This window comes from Bombina bombina, chromosome 3 (genome assembly GCF_027579735.1).
Source record: "Bombina bombina isolate aBomBom1 chromosome 3, aBomBom1.pri, whole genome shotgun sequence".
NCBI classification, from domain to species: domain Eukaryota; kingdom Metazoa; phylum Chordata; class Amphibia; order Anura; family Bombinatoridae; genus Bombina; species Bombina bombina.
The window spans coordinates 1,059,512,961-1,059,526,275 of record NC_069501.1 but is presented as its reverse complement, the minus strand read 5'-3'; the positions used below and the strand labels follow the sequence as shown (position 1 = coordinate 1,059,526,275).

The window sequence follows — 13,315 nt, the reverse complement described above, 5'->3', positions numbered from 1 at the left end:
GCCATCAGTGGCTCAGTGTATGGAGGTAATCGGATTAATGGTAGCGGCAATGGACATCGTTCCGTTTGCTCGCTTTCATCTCAGACCACTGCAACTGTGCATGCTCGGTCAGTGGAATGGGGATTATGCGGATTTATCTCCAAAGAAGAGACCAGAAACTCTCTTCTTTGGTGGTTGTCGCCGGATCATCTGTCCCAGGGGACTTGTTTCCGCAGACCCTCGTGGGTGATAGTGAAAACAGATACCAGCCTTCTGGGCTGGGGTGCAGTTTGGGATTCCCTGAAGGCTCAGGGTGTTTGGGCTCAAGTGGAGTCTCTACTTCCAATCACTATTTTGGAACTTAGGGCAATATTCAATGCGCTTCAGGCATGGCCTCAGTTGGCTTCGGCCAAATTAATCAGATTCCAGTCGGATAACATAACGACTGTGGCATATGTCAATCATCAGGGGGAACAAGGAGTTCCTTAGCGATGATAGAAGTATCCAAGATAATCATTTGGGCAGAGGCCCACTCTTGTCATCTGTCAGCGATCTACATCCCAGGAATAGACAACTGGGAAGCAGATTTTCTAACTCGAAAGACTTTTCATCCGGGGAAGTGGGAACTTCACCCGGAGGTATTTGCCTCATTGATTCTCAGATGGGGCAGACCGCAATTGGATTTGATGTCATCTCGTCAGAATGCCAAGCTTCCAAGATACGGATCCCGGTCAAGGGATCCTCAGGCCGAACTGATAGATGCCTTGGTTGTTCAGCCTAGCTTATGTGTTTCCACCGTTTCCTCTCCTCCCACGCGTGATTGCTCGAATCAAACAGGAGAGAGTTTCAGTGATCCTGATAGCACCTGCGTGGCCACCCAGGACTTGGTATGCGGATCTAGTGGACATGTCCTCTCTGCCACCGGGGAAACTTCCGTTGAGACAGGACCTTCTCATTCAAGGTCCTTTCCAACATCCAAATCTAATTTCTCTGCAACTGACTGCGTGGTGATTGAACGCTTGATTTCTCCTGTTAAGTGTAGTCAGTCCACGGGTCATCATTACTTCTGGGATATTAACTCCTCCCCAACAGGAAGTGCAAGAGGATCACCCAAGCAGAGCTGCTATATAGCTCCTCCCCTCTACGTCACACCCAGTCATTCTCTTGCACCCAACTAATAGATGGGATGTGTGAGAGGACTGTGGTGATTATACTTCGTTTTTATATCTTCAATCAAAAGTTTGTTATTTTAAAACAGCACCGGAGTGTGTTGTTCCTTCTCAGGTAGAATTTGAAGAAGAATCTACCTGAGTTTTTGGATGATTTTAGCCGGCGTAGCTAAGATTCATTTTGCTGTTCTCGGCCATTCTGAGGAGTGAGGTAAACTTCAGATCAGGGGACAGCGGGCAGGTTCACCTGCAAAGAGGTATGTTGCAGTATATTATTTTCTGAGGAATGGAATTGACTGAGAAAATACTGCCAATACCGATATAATGTAAGTTCAGCCTTAAATGCAGTAGTAGCAACTGGTATCAGGCTGTTATGTATATATGTTTACACTTCAGTATTCTGGGGAATGGCACTTCACTGGGATAATACTATATGCATATAACTTTTAGCCTAACTTGCAGTGGGAACGTCTAGCAACAGGCTGTTTAATGACATTTCATGTTATTTGATTTTAAACGTTTTTTCCGGCATGCTAAATCGTTTAATTATCTGAGGTACTGGGTGAAAAATTGTTTTGGGCACTGTTTTTTCCACTTGGCTGTCGTTTATTTTAATTTACTGAACTTCCCTCACTGCTGTGTGTGAGGGGGAGGGGCCTATTTTGGCGCTTTTGCTACGCATCAGAAATTCAGTCAAAAGTCTGTTTCTCTCCCTGCATGATCCGGATCGTCTCTACAGAGCTCAAGGGTCTTCAAAAATTATTTTGAGGGAGGTAATCACTCACAGCAGACCTGTGAGATTGTGCTTTGACTGTGATAAAAAACATTTATATTTTGTACATTTTTTTTTTCTGCTATTAAGGGTTAGTTATCCATTGCTAATGGGGGCAATCCTTTGCTAAATTTATGCCTTTACCGGGAAAAATTTGGTTTTTATAATTTCTCCGGTTCATTGTTATTCAACTGTCATAGTTTTTTTCTGTGCTTCTTAAAGGCACAGTGCGTTTTTCATATTACTTGTAAATTGAGTGAAAGTATTTCCAAGCTTGCTAGTTTAATTGCTAGTTTGTTAAACATGTCTGACTCAGAGGAATATCTCTGTGCTATATGTGCAAAAGCCAAGGTGGAGCCCAATAGAAATTTATGTACTAATTGCATTGATGCTACTTTAAATAAAAGTCATTCTGTACAAATTGAACATCATTCACCAAACAACGAGGGGGAAGTTATGCCGACTAACTTGCCTCACGTGTCAGTACCTGCATCTCCCGCTCGGGAGGTGCGTGATATTGTAACGCCGAGTACTTCAGGGCGGCCATTACAAATCACACTACAGGACATGGCTAATGTTATGACTGAAGTTTTGTCTAAATTACCAGAACTTAGAGGTAAGCGAGATCACTCTGGGGTGAGAACAGAGTGCGCTGATAATATTAGGGCCATGTCAGATACTGCGTCACAATTTGCAGAACATGAGGACGGAGAGCTTCATTCTGCGGGTGACGGATCTGATCCAAATAAACTGGATTCAGACATTTCAAATTTTAAGTTTAAGCTGGAAAACCTCCATGTATTACTAGGGGAGGTGTTAGCGGCTCTGAATGATTGTAACACAGTTGCAATACCAGAGAAAATGTGTAGGTTGGATAAATATTTTGCGGTACCGACGAGTACTGACGTTTTTCCTATACCTAAGAGACTTACTGAAATTGTTACTAAGGAGTGGGATAGACCCGGTGTGCCTTTCTCACCCCCTCCTATATTCAGAAAAATGTTTCCAATAGACGCCACCACACGGGACTTATGGCAAACGGTCCCTAAGGTGGAGGGAGCAGTTTCTACTTTAGCTAAGCGTACCACTATCCCGGTGGAGGATAGCTGTGCTTTTTCAGATCCAATGGATAAAAAGTTAGAGGGTTACCTTAAGAAAATGTTTGTTCAACAAGGTTTTATATTGCAACCCCTTGCATGCATTGCGCCTGTCACGGCTGCGGCAGCATTTTGGTTTGAGTCTCTGGAAGAGACCCTTGACTCAGCTCCATTAGATGAGATTACACACAAGCTTAAAACCCTTAAGCTAGCTAATTCATTTATTTCTGATGCCGTAGTACATTTGACTAAACTTACGGCTAAGAATTCTGGATTCGCCATTCAGGCGCGCAGAGCGCTTTGGCTAAAATCCTGGTCAGCTGATGTAACTTCTAAATCTAAATTACTTAACATACCTTTCAAGGGGCAGACATTATTCGGGCCCGGTTTGAAAGAAATTATCGCTGATATTACGGGAGGTAAAGGCCATGCCCTGCCTCAAGACAGAGCCAAACCAAGGGCTAGACAGTCTAATTTTCGTGCCTTTCGTAACTTCAAGGCAGGAGCAGCATCAACTTCCTCTGCTCCAAAACAGGAAGGAGCTGTTGCTCGCTACAGACAAGGCTGGAAACCTAACCAGTCCTGGAACAAGGGCAAGCAGGCCAGAAAACCTGCTGCTGCCCCTAAGACAGCATGAAGTGAGGGCCCCCGATCCGGAAACGGATCTAGTGGGGGGCAGACTCTCTCTCTTCGCCCAGGCTTGGGCAAGAGATGTCCAGGATCCCTGGGCGTTGGAGATCATATCTCAGGGATATCTTCTGGACTTCAAAGCTTCTCCTCCACAAGGGAGATTTCACCTTTCAAGGTTGTCAACAATCCAGATAAAGAAAGAGGCGTTTCTACGCTGTGTACAAGACCTTTTACTAATGGGAGTGATCCACCCAGTTCCGCGGTCGGAACACGGACAAGGGTTTTACTCAAATCTGTTTGTGGTTCCCAAAAAAGAGGGAACCTTCAGACCAATATTGGATTTAAAGATCCTAAACAAATTCCTAAGAGTTCCATCGTTCAAAATGGAAACTATCCGGACAATCTTACCCATGATCCAAAAGGGTCAGTACATGACCACAGTGGATTTAAAGGACGCTTACCTTCACATACCGATTCACAAAGATCATTACCGGTATCTAAGGTTTGCCTTCCTAGACGGGCATTACCAGTTTGTAGCTCTTCCATTCGGATTGGCTACGGCTCCAAGAATCTTCACAAAGGTTCTGGGCGCTCTTCTGGCGGTACTAAGACCGCGAGGAATTTCGGTGGCTCCGTACCTAGACGACATTCTGACTACACTTAACAGGAGAAAACATAATTTATGCTTACCTGATAAATTCCTTTCTCCTGTAGTGTAGTCCGTCCACGGCCCGCCCTGTTTTTATGGCAGGTCTAAATTTTTAAATTATACTCCAGTCACCACTGCACCCTATAGTTTCTCCTTTCTCGTTTGGTTCTCGGTCGAATGACTGGGTGTGACGTAGAGGGGAGGAGCTATATAGCAGCTCTGCTTGGGTGATCCTCTTGCACTTCCTGTTGGGGAGGAGTTAATATCCCAGAAGTAATGATGACCCGTGGACTGACTACACTACAGGAGAAAGGAATTTATCAGGTAAGCATAAATTATGTTTTTATCGAAACGATGGTTCTCTGATTCAGTTATCAATACTTTGATACAGGCTAGAAAGCCTGTCATTAGAAAAATCATAAGATATGGTGTAAATATCTTCATTGGTGTGAATCCAGGGGTTACTCATGGAGTAAAGTTAGGATTCCTAGGATTTTGTCTTTTCTCCAAGAAGGATTGAAGAAAGGGTTATCAGGAAGTTCCTTAAATGGACAAATTTCAGCTTTGTCAATTCTGTTTCACAAACTTCGGCAAATGTGCCAGACGTTCAGTCTTTTTGTCAGGCTCTATCTAGAATTAAGCCTGTATTTAGACCAATTACTCCTCCCTGGAGTTTGAATTTAGTTCTTCGAGTTCTTCAAGGGGTTCCATTTGAACCTATGCATTCTATGGATATCAAATTGTTATCTTGGAAAGTTCTGTTTTTATTTGCTATTTCTTCTGCTCGAAGAGTTTCTGAGCTTTCAGCACTACAGTGTGATTCCCCTTATCTTATTTTTCATTCTGATAAGGTGGTGTTACGTACCAAACCTGGATTCCTTCCTAAGGTTGTTTCAAATAAGAATATTAATAGGGAAATTGTTGTTCCTTCCTTATGTCCTAACCCTTCATCTAAGAAGGAGCGTATGTTGCATAATTTGGATGTGGTCCGTGCCTTAAAGTTTTACTTACAGGCAACTAAGCATTTCTGTCAATCATCTTCATTATTCATTGTTTATTCTTGAAAGCGCAGGGGTCAGAAAGCTACGGCTACCTCTCTTTCTTTTTGGCTGAGTAGTATCATCCGCCTGGCATATGAGACTGCTGGACAGCGGCCTCCTGAAAGAATTATGGCTCATTCTACTAGGGCTGTGGCTTCCACATGGGCTTTTAAAAACGATGCATCTGTTGAACAGATTTGTAAGGCTGCGACTGAGGCTATTTTTGGAGGAAAGGTTCTTCAAGCAGTGGTGCGTTCCGTTTAGGTTCCTGTCTTGTCCCTCCCTTTCATCCGTGGCCTATTGCTTTGGTATTGGTTTCCCACAAGTAAGGATGAAATCCGTGGACTCGTCATATCTTTTGTAAAAGAAATCAAAATTTATGCTTACCTGATAAATTACTTTCTTTTACGATATGACGAGTCCACGGCCCACCCTGTTCTTTTTAAGACAGTTTTTCTTTATATTTTTTGTAAACTTCAGTCACCTCTGCACCTTTTTAGCCTTTTCTTTTCTCTTCCTATACCTTCGGCCGAATGACTGAGGGTGGAGGGGAAGGGAGGGGCTATATATACAGCTCCTCTGTGGTGCACTTTGCCACTTCCTGTTAGCAGGAGGTTAATATCCCACAAGTAAGGATGAAATCCGTGTACTCGTCATATCGTAAAAGAAAGTAATTTATCAGGTAAGCATAAATTTCGTTTTTTAGGCATTTTGAGGTTTGGGAAACTTTGCCCCCTCCTTATAGGAATGTATATCCCATACGTCACTAGCTTTTCATTCTTGCCACTATGAAAGAAATTAATTTATCAGGTTCTTACATAATTTGTTTTTCTTTCTTTGCAGGTTGTTTTTAGCGATAGTGACCTTGATGTTCCAGATGACCCTGATGATAACTCTGCCCCAAACTGCAAAAAAAACACAGCACGAGCCAAGTCAGGAGAGCAGAGAAGGAATGCACGTAGAGCTAACTTAATGCAGACTGCTCAGGACTCAGAGGATGAAGAAAGAAAGGGTAAAAGTAAACCAAGACGAGGGAGACCCAGTACAAAAAAGGCTCCAGAAGAGAGACACTCTCCTGTGTCCCAGAGGAGGAGCCGCCGAGTAAAAATGGAAGCTGCTTGTGAAGAGGTGGAGGTACTAAGAGCAATAATCGAGGAACCAGAGGAGATATTAAATTTAAGTATTGATGAACTGCGAGGATCTGATACAGAGGAAAAAAACGTAAACAAAGGTGAGTGAACAGAAAATAAATACCACAATTTTATTCCTTAATTACAATATATCAGCAATTTGCTCTCAAACGCTTTTTGCTTTCCCACTGAATTGGTAGCTGGATTTCTTGAGTGATCACAATACTATATCATTTTGTTTGATAAAACCTTGCGAGCTCAGTATTCTTTTCACCCTGAAAAAGAATCGGGGGGAGGGGGACGACTGCCGCTGATTGTGATCGAGGCCCTTATCTATTAAACATCCCTCTTGCTCTGTATAATTACGTTCTGCATTAATAGTTATTGATTGTTTCTTTTTCTTACACAGCGCACCAGAAGGTGCAGAAGCCACTCAGGAAGGAGAAAACTGTAACGGCTTGTGATGTTTTAAGAAGGGATGCTGGAGTGGAACAGGGAAATTGGACCAATGGCATAAAAGAGAGAGCTATTGATTTAAATCCATTCAGCATCACAGGACTGTCATCCCCAATGGCAGCTACTTTAAGTAAGAATCTATTATTATTTTTATCTACTTGAAAATCTTCATTAATATTTTCTTATGACTATCTGCATTAGTAAAGGTTTGACTTTAGCCTCATATTTTAACCTTTTTCTGTTTTTTGTTTTTTTTCCTGAAAAGTTTTTAAACTTCATCATTTTTATAAATGTGCTTATTTTTGAGTTTATTTCCATCTTAATATGGGAAGAGTCCACAGCTGCATTCGTTACTTGTGGGAAATACTGAACCTGGTCACCAGGAGGAGGGAAAGACACCACAGCCAAAGGCTTAAATACCTCCCCCCACTTCCTCATAACCCCAGTCATTCTTTGCCTTTCGTCACAGGAGGTTGGCAGAGATGTGTTGAAAATTTCGGAGTAGTCTGTTATGGAGGGTAGTGTCAGCCTCTCAGTGAGAGCATGGATGAAAGTTAGTCCGGAGATGCAGGGAGAGTCTTTCTGCGAAACCATCCCGACTCATATTAACAGTTCCATAGGCAATCAGCGTTGACGAGTTTCGCTGCCTGCTTTCTTCTCTCAAGTCCATGACAGAAGCGATGCTACTATATGTCACATTTGAAGGGCCGTGCTCCTGTTCCACGGCGTAGATTCTGGTAAGATTGTTTCATATTTTATACATGTATGATAACACAAGAAGACAGGATCACAGTGTGACTCCTTTAATCTTTATAAAATTAAGGGTTAATATCTCCTTAGGGGGATTATTGAACAGGGGGGAATAATCTTATATGTTTGATTTTATGCTGCTTTTATGTGTGAGATGTTATGGGCTGTTATGGAATATACAGGTTTCACTTTGAGAGCTGTGCCGCATACAAGCTTGGCGCGCTATCTCATAGCAGGGGCATTGTGCACCATGTGATTATTCCCTTTTTCCTGACCGGGTGTCTATTAGAGAGCAGTCAAATCTCTATACTGTCTGGGTCATCGGAGGTGGTGAATGCCCCAGCCATTGGGGTATAAGGGTGCCGTTTTTTTTTAATAAAATAAAATGTTTTATTTCTCTAGTTCTCAGGTTATTGCACTAGCGATGAAGGTTTATGTTACTTTATAGGGCACTCCCTCTATTCCTTATAAGTAATTCTTGTTTATATGGTGAGGAGGCCTTAGTTCCGCCCTCTCAATTATGTTCCATATGCCTTGATAATGTTATAATATCAAACATGTTTGATACCACGGAGCCATCCACCTCTGAGGAGTTGTCGTCCAGTGAGGTGCATACTCTACATTCTTATATATCTACACCTGCCGTTTTCCCATAGCATTGCTGATCCTCCATCTGGAGGGGGCCTTTTTCCATCTAAAGGGGAGGAGAGTCCTCAACTTAATTCATTACTGTTGGGAATTAAGAACCTGGCCACCAGAAAGAGGCACAGACACCCCAGACAAAGGCTTAAATACCTCCCCCACTTCTCTCATCCCCCAGTCATTCTTTGCCTTCCGTCACAGGACAGCAGAGAAGTGCCGAAGATCGGAGTAGTCTCTTATGGAGGGTAGTACTCTTTGCATTTGAACTGCAGTTTTAAGTTGTCCTGTCAGCCTCTCAGTGAGAGCATGGATGAAAGTTAGTCCGGAGATGCAGGGAAAGTCTTTCTGCGAAACCATCCCGACTCATTAACAGCTCCAAAAGCAATCAACATTGACCAGTTTCGCCTGCTTTTTACACTCAAGTCCATGTCTTGAGCGAGGCTACTAACATGTCACACTTGAAGGGCCGTGTTCCTGTTCCACGGCGTAGATTCTGGTAAGATCATTTAATTTTTTTATTACATAATGATAACACGGAAGACAGGGTCACAGTGTGATGCCTTTTATCTTTAAAGAATAAAGGGTTAATATTCCTGGAAAGGGGATTATTGAACAGGGGGTTTTATACATGATATTGTTTATTTTGTCATTGCTGCGTTATGTGCGAGATGAGGCTCTGGGAATATGTGGAACTTTCAGGTGACTTACAGGAGTATTGCACGTCCCTTTTTTGGCGTGTTTTCTTCTGAGGCAGGGGCGGTCCTGCCAGGCATTCCATGTGACTGGGTGTGGCTATCTCTCTTCCTCTGTTTATCAGCGGCGCAGGAGACAAAACAGTTTCTGTAGTCCGGGTCATAGGAGGTGGTGAGTGCCCGGCCATTGGAGGTTATAAAGGTGCTTATTATTAAGTTAATCTAGTCCGTAATAACAGCGCAATCTATGGAGGACTCTGACGCATTAGAGGGTTCTCCCTCTTTAACAATGTCTCATTCCTGTGTTTAGAGTGAGGAGCAGCTTGCTCAACTATATTCCACATTCCTGCTCAACTATATTCCACATGCCTTAATAAAGTTATGACATCTAAAAGTAAACGGATGTCTAGTACTACTGAGCCGTCCACCTCTGAGGGTTCCCCGTCCCATGAGCTTCATTCCCTGCTTTCGTCTCCAATTGCACATGCAGTGTCCCAGGGTCCAACCATTACTCCTGCGTGAGAGATTCATTGTCTGTCAGATTTTGTGGATCAACTGCAAACGGCGGTATCAAAAGTGATCCATGCCTTACCACGTTCTGCTAAGCATAGGGTGTATCATGGCTGCCCGGCCCATGGGTTGTCTACGCCTATCGAAATATCAGAGGCGATATACGATGACGAGGCCTACTCCGACTCTTCGGAGGAGGCCCCTTCTGATTCGAAGTCAGTGTCGTCTAAACCTCCGGCTGCGGAGGAGCCTGAATTTAGGTTTAGGATAGAGAATTTGCGCTTTTTGCTGAAGCAAGTGCTTGCTCTACTCTAGAGGTTCCGGAACTGAAGCTTCCGAAGGAACCTGCGATTCCTAAACTTGATAAGGTATATGAGGACAGGGTGGTGCCTCAGGCCTTCCCGGTTCCTGGTTAAGATGGCTAATATTAAGAATGAATGGGAGCGATTAGGTTCTTCCTTTTCCCTTTATTCTTCCTTTAAGAAACTGTTCCCCGTTCCGGACTCAGCTTGAGCTGTGTGGGTACTGTCCCTAAGGTGGATGGTGCTATCTCCACGCTCGGGAAGCGGACAATTGTTCCCCTCGAGGATAGTTTGTCGTTTAAAGAGCCCATGGATAAAAAGTTGGAAAACATGTTAAGGAAAATGTTTTAACATACGGGTTTGTTTTTTAACCCGCAGCAGCCGTAGCCGCGGTTGCCGGAGCTGCAACATATTGGTGTGAATCCCTGTGTGAAATGGTCAAGGGGGAGACTTGCATCGACGAGATACAGAAGAAGATTAAGGCGCTGAAGGTAGCCAATTCTTTCATCTGTGATGCCAATATGCATATTATTCGCCTGAAGCCTAAAGGATCTACTTTTCGTCCCTTTCGTGCGGACAAGGCCCAGCGCCAGCAGCCCGCCGCAAAAGCGGACCAGTCCAAGGGAACTTGGAAGTCAGCTCATTCTCGGAAAAAGGTCTAAGCAGAGCAAGAAGCCCACTGAGACAAAATCGGCATGAAGGGGTGGCCCCTGACCGGTCTCTCGACCAAGTAGGGGGCATATTATCTCACTTCTCAGAAGCATGGTTACAGGACGTTCAGGACCCTTGGGTTCTGGATGTTGTCGCCCAGGGTTACAGGATAGGATTCAGATCCCATCCTCCCAGGGGCAGATTCCTCCTGTCAAACCTGTCTTCAAGACCAGAAAAGAGAGGCCTTTCTAGAGTGTGTGAGGGATATCTCTTCTTTCGGCGTTATCGTACCAGTACCCCTACCAGAAAGGGGTCTAGGGTACTATTCCAATCTTTTTGTTGTTCCAAAGGAGGAGTGCACGTTCCGCCCGATTCTGGACCTAAAGTGTTTAAACAAGTTTCTGAGTGTTTCATCATTCAAAATTGAAACAATCAGATCTATTCTGCCCCTAGTTCAAGAGGGACAGTTCATGACAACTATAGACTTGAAGGACGCTTACCTTCATGTGCCAATCCACAGGGACCCACTTCAAGTTCCTAAGATTTGCGTTTTTGGACCAACACTTCCAGTTTGTGGCCCTTCCCTTTGTTCTAGCGACGGCCCAGAGAGTCTTCACAATGGTTCTGGGTTCGCTATTTGCTGTGGCCAGAGGCTTTGCTGTGGCGCCCTATATGGACAACATCCTAGTCCAGGCGCCGTCGCTCAGTCTCGCAGAGAGGGCTCTTCTTCTTTTGCTCCAGTCTCACGGTTGGAAGATCAACTCAGGAAAGAGTTCCCTGGTTCTCAGCAACAGGGTGGAGTTCCTGGGCACGATAATAGACTCTATGACCATGTAAATATTTCTCACAGACCATCGACGCTGGAAGATTGCATGCTCTTCAGTCCTCCTCAATCCCCTTGGTGGCTCAGTGTATGGAGGTGATCGGACTCATGGTTTCCAGCATAGACATCATTCCATTCGCCAGGTTCCATCTCAGACCTCTTCAATTGTGCATGTTGAGACAGTGGAACGATGATCATTCAGATCTTTCACAGCAGATATCCTTGGATGCTCTGACTCAAATCTCCCTCTCTTGGTGGATCCGTCCGGAGCAACTGTCCATGGGGACATCCTTCTTGAGACCGTCCTGGGAGATTGTAACCATGGACGCGAGTCTGGCAGGACGGGGAGCTGTTTGGGGTGCCATGATGGCACAAGGAAAATGGTCCCGGGAGTAGTCTCTCCTTCCGATAAATATTCTGGAACTTTGATCAATCTACAATGCTCTGAAGGCGTGGCTTTCATCAACCATCAGGGGGGTACGAGGAGCTCCCTAGCCATGAGGGAGGTGTCTCGGATCTTGGAGTGGGCGGAGCCCCAAAGCTGCTCGCTCTCAGCGATTCACATTCCAGGTGTGGACAACTGGGAAGCAAACTTTCTCAGCAGGCAATCCTTCTATCCGGGGGAATGGTCTCTTCACGCCGAAGTGTTTGCAGAGATTTGTCTCAGGTGGGGAACGCCGGAGATGGATCTCATGGCGTCCAGACTTAATTGCAAGCTACCCCAATACGGGTCGAGGTCCAGGGAATCCCCAGGCAGAGCTGATAGATGCCTTAGTGGTGCCTTGGGGGTTCAGCCTAGCTTACATTTTTCCGCTGTTACCGCTTCTACCTCGTGTAGTGGCACGCATCAAACAGGAGCGAGCTTCGGCCATTCTGATTGCTCCATCGTGGCCGCGGAGGACGTGATTTGCGGATTTGGTGGGGATGTCATCCTTTCTGCCATGGAGATTACCCTGTCGCAGGGATCTGCTCGAACAGGGCCATTTTCAACATAAAAATCTCAATTCTCTGAGGCTGACTGCGTGATGATTGAACACCTAGTCTTGGCCAAGAGAGGCTTTTCTGAAAGTGTGATTGATAATCTAATTCAGGCAATGAAGCCAGTCACTCGTCGCATCTACCATAAGGTGTGGAGGACTTACTTGTCCTGGTGTGGGAAGCATGGATAGCCTTGCCATAAGGTGAAGGTATCCAGGATTCTGTCCTTTCTCCAAGACGGTTTGGAGAAGGGTCTTGCCGCCAGTTCCTTAAAGGGACAGATTTCGGCATTATTTGTCTTGTTGCATAGGAGACTTGCTGTGCTCGCTGACATCCAATCTTTTGTTCAGGCTCTATCTAGAATCAGGCCTGTTTTTAGACAGTCTGCTCCCCCATGGAGCTTAAACTTGGTCCTTAAGGTATTGCAGAAGGTTCCGTTTAAGCCTATGCATTCCATTGACATTAAGATTCTGTCCTGGAAGGTTCTCTTACTGTTGGCCATTGCATCGGCACGCAGAGTATCTGAACTGGCTGCCTTGCAATGTGAGCCTTCTTATCTGGTTTTTCATGCGGATAAGGCTGTGCTTCTCACTGGTTTGGGGTTTCTTCCCAAGGTGGTGTCTAACCGTAACCTGAATCAGGAAATAGTGGTTCCTTCTTTGTGTCCTAACCCTTCTTCTTCTAAGGAGAGGCTACTTCATAATCTGGATGTGGTTCGTGCCCTGTAGTTCTATCTTCAGGCTATGAAGGATTTCAGACAGTCTACATCTCTTTTTGTGGTGTATTCAGGGAAGCGCAAGGGGCAGAAAGCCTCTTCTACATCTTTTGTCCTTTTGGTTGAGGAGCTTGATTCGCTTGGCCTATGAGACAGTGGGACATAAGCCTCCTCAGAGTTTCACGGCTCATTCCACTAGAGCTGTGGCTTCATCTTGGGCCTTAAAGAATGAGGACTCTATGGAGCAAATTTGTAAGGCAGCTACCTGGTCCTCCTTACACACTTTTTACAAAGTTTTACAAATTTGATGTTTTTGCTTCTGCGGAAGCT

At 44.7% G+C, this 13,315-nt stretch overlaps 1 protein-coding gene across 1 annotated transcript in view; it reads left to right on the top strand.

Moving 5' to 3' along the window:
- ESPL1 (extra spindle pole bodies like 1, separase) overlaps positions 1-13,315 on the top strand; it is an 810,416-nt gene that overhangs the window by 470,002 nt on the left and 327,099 nt on the right. Inside the window, exons 19-20 of the mRNA XM_053708312.1 lie at positions 6,180-6,567; positions 6,876-7,052. Coding sequence (XP_053564287.1) covers positions 6,180-6,567; positions 6,876-7,052 — 565 coding nt within the window. The remainder of the gene's footprint in view (positions 1-6,179; positions 6,568-6,875; positions 7,053-13,315) is intronic.